Genomic DNA, 23,626 nt, shown 5'->3' with positions numbered 1-23,626 from the left:
TCCAATGTCCAAAGGAGCAGATAAGAGTATTTATGAAACAATAAATGTACTTATTAAGCAGTGAGTGAGAATCTCCTTGCAACACTGCTGTATACATAATGGAGAAAATTTCAGGGAGGATTGTGGAGATTTATTTATTTATTTTACATTTATAAAGCACACAAACCTCTCGGGCATCACGGGTTAGCAAGATTGTGTGACACACTGCTTAAGTACTGGATGTATTGCCTTCTGCTGGCTCTTTTTGCCCTGAGCTATAAGCAAGGCTCAGATGATCACCTGACTCCTTATGAGTTGGTGAAAGGTTGCAGGGTGCATGTGCCCAATACCTCGCCCATGCGTGCGCAGACAGAGGCCCAAAGCACTGTGACTATGTTTGTAAATGAGCTACATCACGGTTTGATGTCCATGATTAAATGCCTCTCTCTCATTTCTTGACAGGAAAGGAAAGGCGGGAAGGTATTGCTAAAGGCACAGAAAAAGACCAAATAGAATCGAGTACCACTGCAGTTGTCAACTATTTTCTGTGGGTCAACAAAGCCAACATAAGACGATCCAAGAGTGCCGCCTCCCTGCCCAACTACCAGGATCCCGAGGGAGAAGAGAACAAAACCAGACTAAGGACAAGAGCTCAAGTGCATGCTGAGAATGAAGATAAAAGGAATAAGGAACTTGAGAATAAATAGCATTGCACCACTTGAAGAACAATGATGCTGAACTATCACTGGAACAGTAAGAAACAAGTTGATGCTGAGGACATATTGAATGCATCACCAGCATACCATTAAGGACTATTTTTCATGAGAACATACATCTATAAGAGACTTTTTTTCTACTCTACTATCTTCACATTTTTATTGGGACTATTTTTTATCTTCCAGATCTTTATATTTTTATGTTTTTATCATCAGTATTTTTATATTTTTCAATTAACTACATAATAGTGGAAGTGGTTTGAAAATCAATCAAATCTTTTATTATTGTCATTATATGTAGTTGTAAAATGTTTTGAAAACAGTATATACAGCTTGCCTCGCTCACCATTGAAAAATGATAACCTACTATTGCCCGGTACGAAGTAAAATGTATGAATGTTTTGATATCCTTATGTTCCTGATATCTTCATAATACCCCGATCAATACGCCGCAGGACACATATACACACGACAGACATCATGGCTATTGCGGTCTTTCTGTTTTCCTTTCTCTTTTGTTGTTTTTATTTCATGTTTTATCTCACACTGCATTTAACTGATTAGGATAATATAAATGTGTCCCTATGGCATAATGTTAGTGAAGAAGTTAAAAAACAAGTAGATTTCCAGTTAGCGCAGGAAATGGTATTTCGCCTAGTTGTGGGGACAGTAAGGGCTGAGGTAAGTATTGCAGATGAAGAATATTACATGAGAAAGTACTTTGATAATTCCATAAATATTGAATGAAACTCATGGTATAGGTCAATGGAGAAGGTGGGGGGAGAGAAAGATCAAGGGAAAGCTGCTTTGTTTGCTCATTTATCCCCTATGGCATGACAGCCTCCCGAGTACTTATGCCTCAAGAAGTACCCGAGTATAGAACACACTGCTTGGTACATCTCACAGTATGCCAGACCAGAGGACAATTTCAGGGACAATCGGCCATGATGAAGTATCTCACAGAATCAGAATTCCCATACATAGACAACTATGTAAAAGAGGCACACATGATGGAGAGTATAAGAATGAAAAGTAAGGTGCTCAAGTACATACTATCAGGTCCAAAAAGAGGAGATGTCGAAGTAGTGGATCACCAAATATTAAGGTGTATAGATGCCCAGTTTAATTTGATACCTCATTGTGCGGACAGACCACAAATGCAAATAAAAGGGAAAGTGTATACCTCAGGAGGATGGGTTGATGGAATAATGGGATGCAAAGCAGAGGCAATATGGACTTCACCAATAGAAGTGATAAAAAATGCGGACAGAGTTAGCCGTGAGAAATGGAAAGAAACTGCAACATTTTTCACATGGGTGGAAGATGAAGCAGAACCACTACCCATAACCAAACTACAAGCACCAACATTATGCTTTAGAAATAATGGTTCAGTAAAGCTTGGTGAGAATGAAGGGTGCAAATGCATTATGGATTTACAAGGTATGAAAGTTGGCACAGCTGTACTAATGGACCATTACTGGACTGGGCCTGTGGTACAAGAGCTTATATGCAGCTTCCACCCAACTGGGGTGGCATATGTACAATAGTGCTACTAAATGCACCAGCATTAGTAATACCACAAAGTGAGGTTGACTTTGGGACTTTTCCATCAATGGCACACAACAGGAAGAAAAGATCCCTAGGCCTAAAACGCACAAAAAACTATTTTTCCAAAGAAGCCAATGTTCCAGTCGATGAAATCCGAGAGAGTCATAAGTTGTTTGGTAAAACAACAACGCTCTTCACATCCTTTCTAACGCCTGGCCTGCAAGCAGCAGCAAATGCACATTGGATCCAGATAACTAGGTGGGAACTGTTACAAACTATTAATGCCACAATAAAAGGCTTTAATGCCATCAAGGAGGAGTTAAGAGCGGCAAGATTGATGACCCTATAGAACAGGTATGTTCTGGACCTCCTCACACCCATGGAGGGAGGAGTGTGCACTAAGATAGGGCCAAACTGCTGTACATATGCACCTACACATGATGAGGAGAATGGGACCTTAACAAAGGCCATATACTCCCTGAAAGAGCTGTATGATAAAATGTAGGAGGAAGTGGATGACATTGAGGATGATGGCTGGTTCAGTTATCTATTCTTCTGGATGCCTATCTGGCTGACAGATGCATTCAAATTCCTGTTGCCAATTTTGGTACTGGTCCTAATGGCTTTTTATATCTTGAGAATAGCAATAAGCCAAAGTAAAAAGACTGGCAAGAAGGCACTCCAAATGACAGTAATGGGTAATATGGCTGACACCGATGCACTCAAACTGATGACGAAGTTAACTGTCCCATGTACCCAATGGGTCAACCAGCTAAACAACCTGGAGCATTGTTTCCATGCCCAAAAGATACCCATAACTACAGTGAGCACAGGATGAAATGTGACAACAATGGTGAGTGCTGGTTTATGACATGCAGTTCAGCAGAATACGTAGTGCGGCTGCCCAAGGAGGGCTATAATATAATGAGACAAAATGAAGAAGTGGACGATGACTCGACCAGAGGGAGAATGTAGTGGGGCAATTATTGACTAGAGAGCATGATCAGGCTCTGCCCCCCTGCCTCCCTCATAAGAAACAAAATTATAAGATAAGAAAGGACACATTTGAAACTGCAACTTAACTTCTCCTGGAAATGCAGTTGGCACAAAGAATAGTTTGTTTCGCTACACAAGTAGGGGACAGATAAGGCATTAGCTTGCACAATTAGTGCGTTTCAAAATAGAATAGATTAGGTGACAGGAAGGCATGCACCCAAGATAGGGACTCACTATACAAGTAGGGCAGAACGCCTGAAGGCAGATATGTTTGCTGGTACCCATAGGTAGAGATATAATGTGCCATGCATGCACCTGGTACTCATTAGTTAGCAAGCCAATGTGTCCTGCAGAGAAAAATAACGTGACAAGCAGCTGCCATTTTAAATTGCACCAACACAGCAGAGAATGGAGCTCTTCAGCTTTAAGAAAATGCCCCAGTTAAGCATGCTTGAACAAATACATTTAATTCAGAAAAGTTCTGTGGTAGCTGGACATAACAGCTTCCAAGGAATGTAAACACCCAAGGCTTTGTAGGGGAGGGTTAGTTTGCGGAACAAGATACCATTGTGTGCATGCAACTGAAAAGGTGAATCAAGTTACAATATCATGCCAGACTACTTTCATGAGTAGTTGGCAGATTAATGTTTCTGCAATCGGCTAGGCGTGACAGAGAAACGCAGTGTGACTAAAAAGACGAGTAATTATCGTGCACCTGGTGAGAGCAGAATGATTCATAATAATAGCAATTAATAAATGTGTCAAGACCAGTATGGTGTGGTTGCAAGAACAGGTCCTTGAGACTCGAGATATCATGGCAGGGACAATATGGGCTGTTTTATTTAATTAAAGAACAAAGGCGATATGCTTGTCTTCTCCTCCCATCTACTCGAGACATCATGGGGGGGACAATATGGGATGCTTTATTTAATTAAAGAACAAAGGTGATACGCTTGTCTTCTCCTCACATCTACATAAAACATGTCATCATGCAGCCATTTCATGGAGAGTGTGACGGCATGCTAACGATGAGCACATGTCTTTTTTTCACTGCAGAAGTAATTTAAGGCCTACCAATAATATTCAAGTATGATGAGGTAGCACATTTTTATGGGATGGTTTATGGGTGGGATCTTCGATAAGAATTGTCCAATACTTTTTATTGAACATGTAGGATTATATATGTAGCTTAGTTGAGGGAGCTTTCACACTCACCGGTGTGTCTGCAGGAGCGATGGATTAGCCTCCCTTGACCCCGAGTTCTCACTTCCCCCTGTTTCACCCAGAGGGATACCTGTCAAATACGAGATGTACACTCAGACCTGAAATCACCCGATTCCCCTGGGCCCTTTCCTTCTCTTTACTGTGTGCTGTGATGTCCCCTAAGGGCTTACCTTGATTTTTAGTAGGGTGTGTACTCCATCCTGCATTCGCAGGGGCGCGATTCACTCATATGATTGATGCCAATGTCTGTTGGCTGAGTTCAGAAGCCACACGCTTTTATATGCCTTCACAGCGAGGCGGAGTGTTCAAGGTGCCAGTTTCTTCACTGGCTAGAAAGTCCTTTCCACAAGTGAACATTGTGCGGAGGATGTTGAGTGTCCAGAATTGTCTGTATTGCCTTTGTTTGGCAAGGTATTTTGTGGGTGAGTAGCGCTGCGTGTAGAAGTGCTGCTGGTAGGTATGCGCAGCGTCTAAATTCGAGCGCGCCTGGTAATGTCTCTCCCTTTTCCTTGCAGGAGTGGATTATGTGGGATTAGCGCCTCGAGTCTGGGTTCAGCGCTACTGCAGACTTGATGGTCTGGTAAGTATGCACAGAGGCGTTGGTAAGTATGCACCGTGTTATGAGAGAGAGCGCATTGAAATAAGTCTCCTCGTTATTGGGGCGAAGCGCAATGAATAATGTCTCTTCTTTCTTTTTCAGGGGTTTGTGTGTTCGTACAAACTGATCTGGATTCCAGCGTCGCAGGAAGATTCGGTGAGTATGCGCAGTGTTACTGAAGTGCGCGTGCTAACGCAGTTTTTCTTTGTTCTTACAGGTGCCTGTGTAGAAGTCCCTTCTTGACCAGAGATAGATGCGGTGTGGAGAAAGCACGGAGGTTCCTCCGGAGCAGGTAAGCAGAAGCAGAATGATCCGGAGCAGGTAAGCAGAAGCAGGAGGATCCGGAGAAGCAGGAGGATCCGGAGCAGGTAAGTTGAAGCAGGTGGATCCGGAGCAGGTAAGCAGAAGTAGGAGGATCCGGAGCAGGTAAGCAGAAGTAGGAGGATCCGGAGCAGGTAAGCAGAAGCAGGGCTGATCCAGAGCACGGCAAGTGTGTTGCTGATGCAGCTCACAGTAAGCAACACGAAGCACTGGAAGAATCTTGGGTGTGGCTTATATAGCCAGCCACACCCAAACACTAGAGAGCTCATGAATTGTCATGCACTTCCTGTTTGGCAACAGGAAGTGGTAACCAGGAAGTTACTCCAAACACTAGGAAAGGAATTAAAAGGAGGTATCTGCTATGGGTTTTTTGTGTGCCTATGCCAGGCCTGCCAAGCCTCCACCCAGCTTGCCCCACCTACCTGCCTGGTACCCATGACAGGAGCCAATGACCAGGAACGATAAGTTTTCATAACTATGACATCATAATGTCTATAAAAACTGCTCTTTCCTGTTGAGTTGTGGAGAAATTCTTGAGTGAGAGCTTGGTTGTTAATCTTGCTCCCCCCCCCCCAGTTTATATTGCAATTAAAACTGGGGTACCTTGCATTTGGCATACCACAATCAATCTGTGTTGTCTCTTTTTTGGGGAAAATACTAGTTAGAGGGCTATTTGGCTTTTGACCTCTGGTTATCACTAGCCTTTTTACCGTTGGGTAATTGACCAGAGTTTCCTGCGTGAACACCCATGTGGTGCCGGACTCCTCTGTATCTGGTTTCCCCCCCCCCTATTACTCAATAGTATCTTTTTGTTTTCCAAGTTTTATCCTTCGGCTACTTTTCATTCAACACAGTTCGGTTTCTTATCGACACTCCACTTGACTCACCGGCTGTGATTAACTACTTGGATTTCTGATGTCTTGAAGTCAAGGTTTGTACCACTGAGAACAGCGTCTCTCCCCGGGTTAATAATCAGTGGAGGAGGGTCTCGCATACAGGGCACATCTGTTGCAATACACATTGGCTATTGTTTGCAATCTTATCGTTCCCTCTGCGGAGGTCTAACGGGCTTTGGTCGGAAAGGGCGAGGTTGACTCTCTCCTTGTCTCCCTCTCGGTCTGCGCTGTCTTTCTCCCGAGTCCTCTTAAACTGCCGTGTTGAGTTAGCTCTTACGTCGTGCAATCTGCCTTGCTCGTCCTGTGCTCTTGTGCTCCACCTTTTATCTCTGTGGGGAAGGGAAAGGGCCGTAGGTGAGTGTGTGATTCTGGTCAATTGCTTGACTTTGCCAGACGCTGGTATTGGGACACATCAGGTAAACTGCTCTTGTGTTAGTCCGTTGTCTTTCATGTTGTGCGAAAGTGTTCATGTGGAAAAAGGGGGGGCAGTATTTTGGAATAGCCTACATGGTAGGATGGGGAAAAGGTGTTGAAAAAAGGGGGGAATACTGCATCTCGCCTGTCAGTGTCCCACTCCCCAAGGACCCCCCCTTTTAGGTGATCCTCCCTCACGGGTCCACCCCAGGAACTGTATCCAATAGTGATGGCCGTGTCCTGGCCACCTGGATGACAGATCCCCGAGGACTAGCTAGGGAGACACCATTAGGTTTCTCACAGGCGTTTATACCCTTATGAGTTAATAAAATGGCTAATTGTGAAATACCGTTACCAAGTTGTCCGCCACAGATTTCTGACCCCTCACAGAGAACAGCAGACCCCATCTAAGTCGCAATGTGGTTTGAATCCAATGCACTTGGTCAAGTATCTGATTTTAGTTGGGAATCATAAGATGCTCAATGAAATGGTCCATAAAATAATCTTTCAGCAATAATGCCTCACAAATACAAGATAAATAATGAAAAAGCCACACCAATTACTTTGATTCCCTCATCCTTCTCACACTTGCTGATCCTGAATAAAAGAGGCGCCTAAGACCAGCAAGCACCTTCACTTATGTCACTGGTGCAAATCCCCCACTCTTTTTCTCTCCTCACTAACTCAAGGCTGCTCTGTGAAAGGTCATTAACCCCCATTTCTTTAGTTTCTACTATCATCTGCAAATGATATCCATATAATCTTCTCCTTCCCTGGCTTCACCCCATAGCTTTTGAAGAAAGTCTCTGACTGCCCCTCAGTAATCCACCACTGGTTGGCACTTCACTATCACATGCTTATCTCAACAAAGAAGTACTCTAACTTTGTGCAAAATGATACGCCCCTTCAAAACTCACCTACATCTTTCTCCTCTCAACACATCTCCCCATCCCTAAAGTCTGCAACCTTGTGGTACTCTTTGACAGCAACCTAAGACTTCAAAAATTAATGAAGAAATATGCAGCTCCTTACCGATCAGTAAAACAAATCACTCATCTCCACTCTTGTACTCCGTTTCCTCATCTACGCCTCAAGTTTACTGCACTGCCTCCCTATTCTTTCACAGCTCTTGACAAAATCATCAACTTTAGTGCCTGCACCCTCTAAACCTTTCAATGCTCCCTCCCGCCTCTCAATGTCTCAGCTGGCTCTCTATATGCAACCGCTCCCTCTTCAAATTGCTACTTCTCATCTTTAAATCGATCAAAGTGATAACCCTCCTGCTGGTCTTTCCTAATCCCATGCTATTCCTCTACTCATATCCTCTGCTTCAGCAACAATTACAACTTTCCTATTCTTATGTCAGTTTTGTTCCTGGTCTATCTACTACTCTACCTTCTTCAAGGTCTGCTTACTTATATGTGTATTTGCTATGTGAGGCATCTGGTCGCAGGGATACCCTGGTTACTGTATGCATCTTCTGTATGGGTTTCTGTTCGAAGCACAATATTTTTCCTAACACATGAATAGAAAAAAACATTTGGTGTGTCATAAAAACACAAGATAAACAATCAGGATATTAGAATGTGTCCACATCTTATGTGCAGAGCCTAAGAAGTTTAAGAAAATACAACAATAGAGCAGAACTTCTCCAACAATCTTTGTGGTGCTCAGTGAAAAAGCAAATGCATAACGGGACATCCAATGGTGTACGGTGTTACATTTTGCCTTGAAGCATTACCAGGTTTCTTCTTTTCTTACAGGTCACTTTAGTCAAGATGCACGTTTTCATATGAACAAGGCATAGCGATTGCAGACAAGCGCTAGAGAAATGAATTCATGAACGTTCCACTTAAGGCACAGCAATAAAAAACGTTCTGATTTTTGTTAAACTGAACATTCCCCATGGTTCAAGCTGCCTCCAAACCACAAATTCACAATAACGTGCTTGTCTATGTGCAGCTGTCATAGTAGAACAAGTATGAAGGTTAGGTTATGGGCTATCGCACTTCACCTTACCCTGGAGAATATGTTTTCCAGTGAGTTAGTCAAGGATTTCTTGGCCTTATTTTTCAGAACATCCAATTTGAATCTTCCACTGGGCGCAGTGAGTTCAGGAATAGCATTGTTTGAAACATTCTGTCATCAGAAGAAAAAAAATGTTCAATAGGGTTAAACTCCAAACAATGTTCTACATGAACCATTGGTACTACAAATACTGTGTAACACGCTTACCTTCTAGACAGAATATTCATCCTAAACAACAGCTAGCTGACAGGCTATAACCACCAGGTCTAGTGTACAACACATTGCCCTATAAATAAATAGAGATGGCCAGAACAATCTGTAGCCTATCCTGCTGTGTAATTTCTTTCCAGGCCCTAGAAGCAGCAGGTAGAAATGCAGTGAAGGGTGAAGCTATAAGGTTTCACATTAGTTAAAATTGTACAGTATTTGGATATTACCGATTACATTTAGTTAGCAACAGATCTCAAAAAGGGCAAACCGAACAGTTTGCTTCTATTCCCCAGCACTCATGCGCAATCAGTGTTACCGACTGAATGGACAAAGGGAACTTTAGAGTAACACTAAACAGGAAAAATGTGCTTAATACAAAAATCTTTAGGATGATGTACTTGTATATTTGTTTTCTTTTCTTGTACTCTCAAACGATCAACCATATACTTGTACTCTACCTCCTCGTTTGTCTTTCTTGTTACAGTGGTTATTCCCACACCTCGGAGACAAGCATTCCACTCTGTAATGACATCCCATCTTCATCTCATAATTCAATACCTTCGTCTACCTTGCTAACTCATTTCTTGTATATCAAATGTCCAAACAGCATGACAAATAGCAGCACAGTGTCACCCGCAGGCGTTCCGCTTGGCGGCTTCTCCCGCGTTGGAAATTAGGACACAGGTATGCAAGGCACTAGTCCCTCCTTTGTGTCCATCACGCTTCTTCCTCACGACGCGGGGCCGCTGGGAGTATAATTACCTTCCCGGCCCAGCGGTCCCTGCGTTGCAACTGTCCAGTGGAAGCCCTCGTTGCTTCCTGGTTCTTCGCTCCTACCCCGTTCAGCTTCCGTCTGCTCTGCTCTGCTCTGCTCTGCTCTCGCGCCCCTTCACGGCGTACGTTTTTTCTCTTACCTCTCTCTCCTCCAGTTTTCCCTGTAGTCGCCGTGCCTCGGCGACTTTTGTTTTCAGTTCTCTGCGGTTCCGTCCTCGCGGATAGGCTCCGCCCCTTTTTTTTCCTTCGTTCCTCTGCTTTCTCTCTGGACTGCCTTGCCGGTGCCTTGCCGGTGCTTTTTTCCTGACCTCCTCCCATTCCTGGTCCTCGCCCCGCTAGTTGCTTGGCTGGCAGGGGTTTCGGGGATTCTTCCACTCAGTAGGACCCCCCTGCTGCTTTGCTGTTCCTGCAACCAACGCGGATCCTGCTTATTACTTTCTCCTGCTCACCTGCACGGCCACGTACAATACTACCTTGCTGACAACCTGAGGAGTCCCAGGGTTTTTTCCCCATCCGGGGTTTTTTCCCCTATTTCGGCTTAGTCCCGGAAGGGAGGTCCCCGGCCAGCTGTTCCCAGCAGCAGTCAAGGTGGCCTCCCTCCGTGACAAGCAGGCACATCGAAAAAAGGAGAAGGACTATCTTACACGACGGCGGCTACAGGATCCCAGCAGTAATTCCGGCAGTTCAGGTGAGGAGAGCTGGACAGAAGGGGGAGAAAAGGGAAATCAGGCACCTAAACCATCACAGATTGCAACGACCAGTAAAGACACGATGTCCGCTGAGGGACAAGTGCAAGAGCTTTGGAAGGCGATCCAAGCTATGTCTCAAGAACTCCAGGGAGTCAAGGCGGAGAACGCCCTCCTTAGACAAATGGTTTCCGCCAGGGAACCCCCTCCTCCAGAACTACCGCCCACGATACTATCCTCGGGAAAGTTTGACGGTGCCCCCAAGAAGGTGAAGGAATTCCTAGAGGCATGTACTGTCTACTTTACTTTCCGACCCCGCACTTTCTCTACGGATCAAGCTAAAGTCGGCTTCCTAATCTCGAATATGATCGGCAATGCTTTGACTTGGGCTACTCCCCTAGTCATAAGCAACAATGCCATACTTCAAGACTACTCAGCATTTCAGAATTCTCTGAGACAGACATTCGAACGCCCAGAATTATCATTCACTGCTTCTGAAGAATTGTTGGATGTCAAGCAGGGTTCCTTGGATGTCCTGTCCTATATTTCGGCCTTTAAGACAGTAGCTTCTGGCGCCGGCTGGCCAGAACCTGCACAGTATGCCATTTTCAGGAGGGGTCTCAAAGAGGAAATTAAGGACGAGTTAGCCAGGTCTACTCGCTCGCCTACTTTTTCGGACCTACTAACGGCTGCACTGCATATCGAGTATCGTCTACAAGAAAGGAAGACAGAAAGACGCAGACAACGAGGCTCAGGATTCCCCCTGGATGTTCGGGCATGCTCTCCTCCTCGTCGCTCTTCCACTGCCGCGTCAGAAGAACCCATGCAGATAGGCGCCACAAGAGCACCTTTGACTGCTGCCGAAAGACGGCGAAGAAGGGAAAAGGGACTTTGTGCCTATTGTGGGTCAGACCAACACCTTCTTAAGGATTGTTCTGAATTGCCTAGCAAGAGGCAGGGAAACGAGCACCCTCGGCATCAATAGGGACTAGTGTCCGGGGGTTTCCAGTTCTCTCTACTCGTCCCTATGTTTCGCTTACAGTTTCTTCTTCTGAACCCAAGGAAGATACCAGACTCATGGTAGTTACTGCCACTCTTACGGTAAAAGGCGAGAAGGTGGAGACTCTTGCGTTACTGGACTGCGGAGCAGCCGGAAACTTTGTTGATACCCTGTGGGCAGACCAGGTCGGTCTACGCAGGATACCCCGGAAGGAAGGACAGAAGATAGAAGGAGTCGACGGCTCTCCCTTATCATCCGGACTCATCACCCATACCACTGAAGATCTGTCCTTAACAGTTTTTCATCATTCAGAAGTGGTAAGATTCGACATTATCCGGGCTGCTCATTTCCCAATCATACTGGGAATCACATGGCTTCGCAAACACAATCCCCAGATCGATTGGACTAAGAACCAGCTGAGCTTTGGTTCTTCATACTGCACCGAACATTGTCTTCCTCCGAAGAGCCAGAAGGGCCCTGAATCCGTTACGGCCTATACCTCGGACTGTGTGAGAGTGTTTGCGTTGCCCAACTATTGTTCAAAATACTCTGAGGTGTTCCGGGAGAACCTTCACTCCATACTGCCACCTCACCGGCCCGAAGACTGTACCATAGATCTGGTACCCAATGCCCTAGTTCCCTTTGGCAGAATGTTCTCCCTTACTCTGGCCGAGAAACTTGTGTTACGACACTATCTGGACACTAATACGAAGAACGGGTTGATTCAGCCTTCAAAATCCCCAGCAGGGGCTCCTCTGTTTTTCATAAAAAAAAGAGACTCTACTGATCTGAGACCCTGTATCGATTACAGAGGTCTCAACAAGGTGACGATCCGTGATCGTTATCCTATGCCACTTATCTCCGACATCATCGAGGCGGTACAAGGGGCCAGAATATTTACAAAACTTGACCTCAGAAACGCTTATCATCTGCTCAGAATCTCCCAGGGTGACGAATGGAAGACGGCATTCCGCACTCCATTCGGCCTATATGAGTATAAGGTGATGCCATTCGGGCTAGTTAACGCCCCGGCTGTGTTCCAAAGATTTATGGACAGAATGTTTTCTGACATGCTCTCTACTTCTGTCATCATCTATTTGGATGATATCCTTATCTACTCCCCCAACCTACAAGAACATATCGGGCATGTCACTCAAGTCCTGGAACGTCTACAAAAGAACGAGCTGTTAGTGAAGGCTGAGAAGTGTAAATTCGCGGTCCCTTCCGTGCAGTATCTGGGCTATCAGCTGTCCGAAGAGGGTATAGATATGGATCAGAGGAAGGTTCAGGCCATCCTCGAATGGCCCGCACCCACATCTGTCCGGGAGGTGCAAAGGTTTCTGGGACTTTCCAATTATTACAGGAGATTCATCCCCAACTTCTCTGAAGTAGTATATCCCATCACTCGCCTACTCAAGAAAGAGGCCTCTCCGTTCTACTGGTCGCCCGATACCGAAAACAGTTTCAGACTACTCAAACATCTTTTCTGCTCGGCTCCGATCCTCCACCACCCAGATCAGACTTTGCCCTTCATCCTGGAGACTGACGCTTCTGCAATCGCGATTGGAGCGGTTCTACTTCAGACTGTCAACGGTGTGGAGCATCCAGTAGCCTACTTATCCAAGACTCTCTCACCTAGCCAATTGAATTATTCTGTCCTAGAAAAGGAGTTGTTGGCTATGAAATTGGCTTGTGACGAATGGCGCCATTTACTCATGGGGGCCAGGCATCCATTCCTCATCAGGACTGACCACAAAAACCTGAAAGCCCTCCAAGAAATGGAGTGCTCAAATTCCAGGCAAGCTCGTTGGGCCTATCTTTTCTCACAATATGATTTTCAGATCTCTTACATTCCCGGTTCGCTTAACCGTCTGGCAGACGCTCTATCTCGCAAGGACTCCAGCAAGGAAAGGGCTTCACTAGACACTGAACCCATGTTTCATCACAATCGGATATTGGCCCAGGTCAGTACTTTCCTACAAGGGGTTAAGACCGCCGTGAGTCAAGAGCTTCCTCGAATTGCGTTGCACCCCACTTCTCCTTATCAAGAGAAAGACGGCTGGCTGTTCTTCAAGAAACGTCTATACATTCCGGAAGGCCCGCTGCGGAAGAAGATTCTGGATTGGTGTCACACATCCCGCCTTGCGGGTCATCGCGGGGGAATCAACACTCTGGAGCTCATCTCGAGAACCTTTTCCTGGCCCACCGTGAGGAGAGACACCCTAGACTTTGTGAAGACCTGTCCTATTTGTGCCCGATCAAAATATCCGACGGGGAAACCGTTGGGATTACTTACCCAAGTTGAAATGCCTACTCGCCCTTGGGGGTTGGTTTCTACGGATTTCATTGTAGACCTCCCGGAATCTGGATCATGTACCTGCATCATGGTCACGGTAGATGCATTCTCCAAGATGGCACACTTCTCCCCTCTTTCTGGGGTTCCCACAGCCACCAAGATGGCTGAAGTGTTTGCACGAGACATTTTCAGGCTACACGGTCTACCCGACAAGATCATCTCGGACCGGAGAAGCCAGTACACTTCGAGATTCTGGACAGCCCTGTGTACCCGTTTAGGAATTGAGAGAGCACTCTCTTCGGGTTTTCATCCCCAGTCCAACGGGATGACGGAACGACTTAATGCCACTCTCGAACTATATCTGAGATGTTACGTCACTCAACATCAGGAGAATTGGGTTTCCCTACTCCCTACTGCAGAATTCTCGTATAACAATACCAAACACTCTGCCATAGGTCTTTCACCTTTCTTTTGTACTTATGGGGTTCACCCTAAGTCCTTTCTCCCTGAAGTTCCCAGTTTCACCAATTCCCCGACGGCCGAAGAGGTGTTAGATCAGATCAAGGATGCCCATGACACAGCATTACAGAGTTTGGAGAACAGCAGGAGACGATCTAAGATGGGAGCGGATAAACATCGCAAAGAATGTCCGGACTGGAAGCCAGGCGACAAGGTGTGGCTGTCCACCGGGTTTCTACCCAAATGGACAAGACCCTCTAAACTGTCCCCTCGTTATCTGGGTCCTTTTCCCATTCTTCTCAAAATCAATCCTGTGGCTTACCGTCTTCGGCTGCCGCCTTCTCTAAGTCGCATTCACCCAGTCTTTCATTCCTCTCTCCTTAAAGACTTCTATTTCGATTCCCATCACAGACCAGTGCCCAGACTTGCTCCATCACAGACCCCCACTCAAGCAGAATATGAAGTCTCCAACATTAGGGACTCTAGGTTCTATCGAGGCAGGTTGGAATACCTTTTGTCCTGGAAGGGTTATCCGGAGTCGGAGGACTCTTGGGAACCTGCTTCTCAGGTGCATGCGCCTCGCTTGCTCGCTAGATTTCACCGCCTGCACCCAGGGAAGCCGGGGGTGATACGGTCTGGAAGGGGGCATACTGTCACCCGCAGGCGTTCCGCTTGGCGGCTTCTCCCGCGTTGGAAATTAGGACACAGGTATGCAAGGCACTAGTCCCTCCTTTGTGTCCATCACGCTTCTTCCTCACGACGCGGGGCCGCTGGGAGTATAATTACCTTCCCGGCCCAGCGGTCCCTGCGTTGCAACTGTCCAGTGGAAGCCCTCGTTGCTTCCTGGTTCTTCGCTCCTACCCCGTTCAGCTTCCGTCTGCTCTGCTCTGCTCTGCTCTGCTCTCGCGCCCCTTCACGGCGTACGTTTTTTCTCTTACCTCTCTCTCCTCCAGTTTTCCCTGTAGTCGCCGTGCCTCGGCGACTTTTGTTTTCAGTTCTCTGCGGTTCCGTCCTCGCGGATAGGCTCCGCCCCTTTTTTTTCCTTCGTTCCTCTGCTTTCTCTCTGGACTGCCTTGCCGGTGCCTTGCCGGTGCTTTTTTCCTGACCTCCTCCCATTCCTGGTCCTCGCCCCGCTAGTTGCTTGGCTGGCAGGGGTTTCGGGGATTCTTCCACTCAGTAGGACCCCCCTGCTGCTTTGCTGTTCCTGCAACCAACGCGGATCCTGCTTATTACTTTCTCCTGCTCACCTGCACGGCCACGTACAATACTACCTTGCTGACAACCTGAGGAGTCCCAGGGTTTTTTCCCCATCCGGGGTTTTTTCCCCTATTTCGGCTTAGTCCCGGAAGGGAGGTCCCCGGCCAGCTGTTCCCAGCAGCAGTCAAGGTGGCCTCCCTCCGTGACAAGCAGGCACATCGAAAAAAGGAGAAGGACTATCTTACACGACGGCGGCTACAGGATCCCAGCAGTAATTCCGGCAGTTCAGGTGAGGAGAGCTGGACAGAAGGGGGAGAAAAGGGAAATCAGGCACCTAAACCATCACACACAGGTTGATGGCAACAGATTAATTTAGGTGCAATTAGGTGAAAGGGAAAGGTATGACATCATAGGGACTGTTAGATACTGTAGCCCTCAAAATGAGACAGAGCACATAAAAGGAGAAGGTAGGTTATGCCTCTGGCCTTATATTAATGCATAAATTAAAGTTACGCACTGCAGTGACTACAGTACTCATAGTCCATAATCCCCTTTCCTCCAGCATTGTTGTTATGGGAGATTCCCAAGCACTCCTAACTGGAACTACGGGTGGATGGAAATACCCCTTATTGAAAAAGGTTCTTCAGCACAGCCTGACCAAACTGAGCATCAGCTTTCGAGCTCATGTCAAGACAATAATGCTTACAAAAAGCGGATGGGGAGGCCCAAGTAGCTGCCCTAGCGATAGACTCCCAGGAGACATATTTCCGAAAAGCAACCGCAGCTGCCTTGCCCCGCACCAGGTGTGCATAAATACCTTTAGGAGGTTTCAGCCCATGGACGGTGAAAGACTCTGTAATGCAGGCGGCGATCCACTGAGAAATAGTCACCTTAGACGCCTGCTTACCCTGAGGGTTACCGAAAGTCACAAAAAGTTGTGACAAAAAGTTGAGAAGAACTCCTAAGCTCGGAAGTCCTGTCAAGGTAGAACTAAGAGCCCTCCTGACATCAAGACAGTGCAGAACCCTTTCTGCCTCTGAGGTAGGGTTCGGAAAAAAGACCGGCAGGGAGATCGACTGATTCAGATGAAATTCAGTTACCACCTTCGGTAGAAAGGCCAGGTTTGTCTGTGAAAGACCAAGAAGGGATGCTCCACTGACAAGACCTGGAGCTCACTCACCCGCCTCGCTGACGTAACAGCGACCAGAAAGGACATTTTCCAGGATAGGTACTTGAGGTCCACCGTGGCCATTGGTTCAAAAGGCTTATGGCACAGCGCCGTCAGGACTACATTTAGGTCCCACGGCGGGTGCGGACTACGAACTGGAGGGTAGAGGCGTGTCAAGCCTGCAAAATGCCTCTTAACCACTGGGTTACTCAGAGAGTAGGAACATTGGTCTGCAGAAAGATAAGCGGAGACCGCTGAAAGGTAAGGTCTGCATGACAGAATGTGAACACCCGACTCTGCTAGGGAGGACATGAAGGACAGCACAGCGTTAATTGTAGCCACCCTTGGGTCCAACTGCTTTTCCAAACACCAATGACAGGACCTGAGCCATTTACTCCTGTATTGGGATCTGGTTGAGGGTTTCCTGGCTGCCTGGATAATACGCATGTTATCCGTAGACAAGTTAAGAAGCTCTAAAGACCTGAAGTCAGGCACCATGCCGCCAAGCTGAGCGATTGTGGGGAGGGGTGCCACATCTGCTGTTCCCCTTGATGAATAAGATTGGGAGACACTGGTAACCTGATCGGCGGATACACTGACAGGTGTTGAAGTTCTGAGAACCAAAACCTGGCCGGCCACCAGGGGGCTATGAGTAGAAGGGAGCAGTTCACCAACTTCTTCAGCTTCAAAATTGCTCAATGGACTAGAGGCATAGGCGGGAAGGCATACGCCCTCATGTTGTGCCATGGAATCCCGAGAGCATCCCCCAGAGACGAGGCTCCCAGCCCCCCGGTGGAGGCATGCCAAGGAAGCTTCTTGTTGACCGCTGTAGCGAAGAGATCCACCTCCGGTGTGCCGCAACGCAAGAAGATCCATGAGAGGACCTCCGCCTTCAACTCCCACTCGTAGCTGACCACTGTCCGCCGGCTGAGGGCATCCGCTGTGACATTCAGCTGGTCTGGATGGACAGGTCCACGAGGGGGGAGACTTTGTTCCCCCTTGCTTGTTGATGTAATACATCGACACCACATTGTCCGTGCGTATGCGGACCACCTTGTTGACAATGATCGGTCTGAACGCCCTGAGCGCTAGGAAGATCGCCAGAAGCACCAGATGATTTATGTGAAGGAGCTTGTCCTGAGGTGACCAGAGGTCCGAGACCTGTAGAAGATCTAACGTTGCACCCCACCCCAGGAGGGAGGAGTCCGTCGTGATCGTCACCATAGGAGCTGGGTCCTGAAATCCCGAACCCACCGACAGGTTGCTGAGAGATGACCACCATTCCAGGTCCACTCCCATGGAAGCCGGAATCATTATCAGCTTGGAATCCGGGTCCACAGCCTGACGCCAAGAACTCCGAAGAGCCATCTGGGTCTGTCTCATCTTGAGACGAGCAAGAGGAAGAGCCAGCACACACGAGGCCATGAGGCCCAGAAGCCTCTGGAACCACCAGCCCAAATGCTCTCCGACTGCGCAAACATCTGACATGTGGCTAACAGATCCACCATTCTGTCCCCGGTCAGGTACACTCTGCAGTGGATCGTGTTCCAGCGAAAACCTGGGAAAATCAGGTCCTGCGAGACAATCATGGAAGATTTCCGGTGTCCAGTCAATTCGTCGACCTCAAATTGGTCGAATGACATTTGGTCGACGCAATTTCGTCGAAAACCATTTCGTCGAATTTTTTTTAAAAATTATATATTTTTTTTTGGGTGTTCGTTTAGGCAAAAAAAGGTTTTTTAAGGCAAAAAAGGGGGGTTGGGGGGACCCCCCCAAAAAAATAAATAAATAAAGGGTTAAAATAGAAAAAAAAAAATTTCGACGAAATGGTTTTCGACCAATTTGCTTCGACCATTTGTCTGGTCGACCAATTTTTTTCGACGAATTGACTGGCAACCACTGCGCCAGTTCACCGACAGCTCAAGATGGAACAGGAGCTGAAGGAGAGACTGGAGATTGCCCACTGCTGCCAGCGGACAAGGGCTGCGTATGAGCCAGTCCTCCAAATATGGATACACATGGATACCCTGGAGACGAAGATAGGCCGCAATCACCGACATCATCTTCGTGAAGACACGCAGCGCCAAGCTGAAGCCAAAAGGAAGCACTCGAAACTGGAAGTGCTCCTCTCCCAAAGAGAAAAGGAGATATCTCCTGTGTGGGTTCCAAATCAGGATATGCATGTACGCATCCTGAAGATCCACGACACTGACCCAATCGCCCATCTGCAAGGAGGACCGTACCTGGCTGGGCGTGATCATCCTTGAATTTCTCTTGGGGTAGGAAAAGATTGAACTGGGAAAGGTCTAGGATGGTGCGCAGGCCAGCTTGTTGGGTTTGGGCACCGTAAACAGCCGGGAGTAGAAGCCCTCCCCTCGCTCCGCAAGGGGAACGGGTTCCACAGCTCGGAGGTCCAGAAGTTTCTGAACTTCGGCTTTGAGGGAGGGCGAGCCTGACACCTGAAAATAAGGGTTGAGGGGTGGGGCAGGGGGTAGGGGTAAGCGGAAGCCCGCCCGAGCGACTGACAAGACCCATCTGTCTTCTGTGATGTTCTGCCACGCCTCCCAATGAGACGCAATGCGTCCTCCCACCGGGGTCTCGTGCGAGCACGGAAAACCCTCATTTAGTAGGTTTAGCGGTGGTGTTGCCACCAGAACCTGAGGAGGAGGCTGAGGAGCGGGAGAAAAACCGTGTCCGTTGTTGCCTACGGCAGTTGTTCCCCGCAGGGGTATCCACTCTGCGAGATTTTCTGTCGAGGAAGCCCCTAAAGCCAGAGGAAGGTCGACTTTGCGACAACAGTCTCTGGGTTTTGAAAGGAGTCTTAACAAGGACTGACAAGGATTTAGCTGTCCAAGTGCTATCTTTCGTCTTGGTGAGCTCTACATCTGTTGTAGAATGAAAGAGCTCCTTCCCATCAAACGGAAGGTCCAACACCTTGTCCTGCACTTCCTTTGAGAATTTAGTTGCATGCAACCACGCCTGCCGTGAGGCATCAACCCCCAGCATAAGGCCCCGAGCCGAGGTGTCTACGTGATGAGCCGCGGCCCCCAGGAGATCCTGTGCCAAGACCCTGGCATCGGATAGACCCCCTTTAAAGTCTTCCAGCTTCTCGACCGGGATAAACTCCTCAAACTCCAAAAGACCTTTCCACATCTGCATATTAGCTCCCGCTAACACCAATTTGGCGTTGGCCTGCCTGAGGTGCAAGGCCGAGTTGGCAAAGATTTTCCTACCAAGGGAGTCAAGGAACTTGTCCTCCTTTCCCAGAACCTGAGTAGCCGTCGTGGAAGAGGATGCTGCAGGCCTGGATTGCAAAGTGGCCGCGGCCACCACTGTGGAGGAGGGGGGCGGACAAGACAAGGCCACCTCTTCCGAAGAATGCAGCCTGTATCTCGTGTCAATTTTCTTATTGACAAAAAGTCCAGAGTGTGGCTTTTCCCAGACCCTGCGGACCTCGGCCAGAACGTCCTTCTGCAAGAACAGGCCGGTACACTCCGAAGGAGACAGGGTGAACGCCCCAGAAAGCACACCCTCATGCAGAGCGGGTGCCTCGGGCACTGGAACATCTAAGAAGCACATCATGTCCAGTACCCGGTCATGAAAAGCTCTAATAGAGAGGGGCAGGTCCTTGTTGTCCTGATCGCCCTGCGCTTCATCCGACAGGTCAGGATCCTGCTGAACCGTGTCGGGCGCTGCCTTGTCCACAGGGGGCAATGGAGGCAAAGGCGGAAGGGTCGGGGGAGGCACCGCAGACAAGGGAGGCGCCGGCGGAACCAACCAAAGGAACGGGTGAAGCCGGAGGCGCGGGTGGACATATCTCCCTGAAAAGCCCTTTGAAATATTCCCTCATGGGGTCGGTACGCATTAACCTTTGAAATGTACCGAAAAAGGCTTCCTCCGGGGACTGCTTGGGAACCTGAGGAGACCTCTAACGAGGTGGACAAATCCAGGGACGTAACGGGGAAAGGTGCCACACAGGCCCCTCCACTGACATATCCACATAAATCAAAGGTGCTGACCCCGCAGGCAACGAAAAATTGTGCGGAAGAGGCATCCGGGCGTTCCAATCGTAAACTGGCCGATAAGGATGCGCACAAGGGACTTTATGTTCACCCAAGGAACCATGCCCTACACCTAAGGCCGATGGCGTAGTTGTAGGAGTAGCACCCAGAATGGCTGCCGTGGTCGTGGCGGGAATGGGCGCCATTTTGTCATCGCCTGAGGGGAACTGCGGCACGTGAGGAAGTGAGGCAGGGGTCCCCGTCGATGGATCAGGGGTCTTAACTTTAGCCTTACCATAAGGAACCTCGGCAGAGCCGGTACTATGAGGCCTGGAATGTTTCTGCGACATACCAACCGCCAAATCAGCCTTCCCAGGAAGGACCTCGGCACTGCTGGTAAAAGAAGAGCTTTCATTCTTTGCCCCCTCAACAGATCTGGTATTGCCGCAAGAGCGGGAACGGTGAGAAACAGCCTTCACCGGTAAGGCCTTGTCAGGCCTCTCAGAAACGTTGGTAACTTTAGCCTCTGAAAGAGGGACCTCGGACACACATCCGGTGACAGCCTTATCCGCGCGGGCCTCGAACATCCGTTCGGTAACAGCAAGCCCCACCAAGGCCTCGGGGCGCACCCCGGTCTTATTTTTGAGGGAAGCCGACAGAGAGGCCTCCGGTATCCCACGATTCAGTACAACTAGGTCTACAAACAGCCCCCACAGGAGGGGCCTCAGAGCGTGCTCCGGTATCCACAGGCCCCTTACGGAGACCCTCGGAGAAAATTCTGGTACAATTATTAGGCCCAACGGGCACCTCAGGGCAAACCCCGGTGACAGAGCGATCAACGCCCCTCCCAGCCCGAGAGGAACCTGGAAAGTAAAGAACTTACCGGGCGTTTTTTCTTCTCGTCGATGAACGCCTGAAAATGTGAAGGAGTTTGTCGGAACACCTCCTCCCACCGCTCCAACCGCCGTTTAAGTGCCCAGACCGAAAGGGAGTCGGAGTAAAAACAGGAGTCCCAACGGTGATCCGGACCCAAGCACTCTAAACAAAGAGGATGGGGATCCGCCCTCGCAAAACAACAGTGACACGATGAACAATCTGGAAAGTCTAGTTTGAACGACATAGACAGACTAGTACACGATCACTAGCGAGAGCCAGAGAGGAAAAAAGGGAAGAAAACCTTCCGAGGATGCAAGTGCGTCCAGTCCCGAACGAGCGGAGAAAAGGACTGAGGGGCGATGCACGGGGCGGAGCCAAGGTGGGCGGCGTTACGGCCATGTGCCGGGCCCTGCGCAGAAAGAGAGGAAGGACACATTTTTGAAAAACATTTTTTTGGATGCTTTTTACAAAAGTTCTCTGGTCCCGTCCCACAGGACGAAGAGATGACCCATAAGTATGGAGGAAAGGGGACAGGACGTAGGAGTATGGAGCTTCCCCTTTAAGTTTAGGTTAGCGTGCGTGGGCGCGGTTTCGCCTCACTGCCTCACCTCAGTACCCTTTGAACACATTGGACACTTAGATTACTGGCCACGCTTATTACATATTAGCCATTGGCATACTAGCAGGGGAAGGAGTATGGGACGTATGGAGGAAAGGGCACTATGGACTACGAGTACTCTAGTCAGCATGGTGAGTAACATTAATTACTCATGCATCCCGTCCCCTTTTCTCCATCCTTGTGGGTGACGCCACCGAACAATAACATAGCGTGGAGCTGTGATAACCTGCCTCATATCTAGGACAAAGCAAAAAGGTTCTTCAGAACTGCCTGATCAAATTGCATCGCGCCTGGAGCTGTTGTCCAGTACGTAGTGCTTAGAGAAGGCTGACAGAGTGGCCCAAGTAGCTGCTTCACTGATGACATCCCAAGAAGCATGTGTCTAAAATGCGACAGCCCTGGCCTTGGCTCATGGGCATGAATCCCCTCAGGAACAGGTCTGCCCATGGCTCTGTACAACTCCAAAATGGCCTGAACCATCCAACGGGCGATGGAAGCCTTGGAACCCCGAGAGCCGTGGGAGGAGCCCTCAAAAAACACAAACAATGCCTCTGACTTCCTGAAACATTTTGTCCAAGAGATAACACGTGCGGACCCTCTTGACGTCTGACGAATGCAGGGCCCCCTCTGCCTCTGACTGCGGGTTCGGGAGGAACACTGGCAGGCAGATCTCTTGATTCAGATTAAATGGAGAGACCAACTTGGGCAAGAGGTTTGGATAAGTGCGCAAGATGACCTTGTCGTTGTGAAACGTGGTGAAAGGCTTGCACGTGGAAAACCCCTGCAGCTCACTAACCCTGCGCACAGAGGTGAGAGCCACCAGTCTTTGGTGTCACCAAGCAGATGTCCACAGAGGCCATTGGTTCAAAAAGCTTGCGCTGCAAAGCTGCAAGAACCACATTGAGGTCCCAGACCGGTGCAGCCTATGCATCACCAGAAAAAGCCTAGACAATCCCTTAATATGGGCCTTAACCACCGGGTTGGCCGCAGAAAACACATACTATGGGAAATGCCTGTAAGTCCCAATGGCCGCCAAATAAGTACAGCAAGTATCCACCTGAACTCCAGAATGAGCCAGGTGTGCTGAAAAAGCCAGTATGTCATCCAGAGGACAGGTGACAGGGCCCAGACCCTTGTCACAAGCCCAATGGCAGAACCTAGACCATTTACTCTTATACTGGGACCGAGTCAAGGGTGGTCTCCTGGCCTGCTGAATGATGTTCCAGTTGTTGCACGAAAATTGAGCATGTTGCAGCCTCAGCTGATCAGGAACCAGGTCGCCAGCGCCAGATTAGCTGGGTCCGTATGTTCCACCAACCCGCCCTGCTGCATCAGGAATCCCCTGCTGGAGATCGGAAGATGGGCGGGACCCTGGAAGCACAACTGCAGCATATCCGAAAACCAGGGTCTTGCCAGAGGAGCAGAGGGGTTGGTGGAAACGCATAACACCTGTGGCTGTGCCAAAAGATCTGGAAGGCATTTCCCAGAGACCCCGACCACGTCCTGCACATGAAGCAAATTGGGGGCACTTGGAATTCAGAGGGGATGCAAACAAATCCAGTTTTGTGAACCCCCAACGCTGGAATAGGGGCAACAAGGAGTTGGTGTGCTACTCCCACT

The 23,626-nt window shown here is 48.5% G+C and overlaps 1 protein-coding gene across 3 annotated transcripts in view; it reads right to left on the bottom strand.

Annotated features, from left to right (window-relative positions):
- The window catches only part of TBC1D4 (TBC1 domain family member 4), a 1,514,114-nt gene that overhangs the window by 625,420 nt on the left and 865,068 nt on the right, over window positions 1-23,626 (bottom strand). For all 3 annotated transcript variants that reach the window (XM_069639269.1, XM_069639270.1, XM_069639271.1), the window contains one exon: window positions 8,712-8,831. In XM_069639269.1, coding sequence (XP_069495370.1) covers window positions 8,712-8,831 — 120 coding nt within the window. The remainder of the gene's footprint in view (window positions 1-8,711; window positions 8,832-23,626) is intronic.

This window comes from Ambystoma mexicanum, chromosome 7q (assembly GCF_040938575.1).
Source record: "Ambystoma mexicanum isolate Mex_15411 chromosome 7q, UKY_AmexF1_1, whole genome shotgun sequence".
NCBI lineage: Eukaryota > Metazoa > Chordata > Amphibia > Caudata > Ambystomatidae > Ambystoma > Ambystoma mexicanum.
Note: the sequence above shows the minus strand (reverse complement) of the source record. Positions and strands in the feature narration are given on the sequence as shown.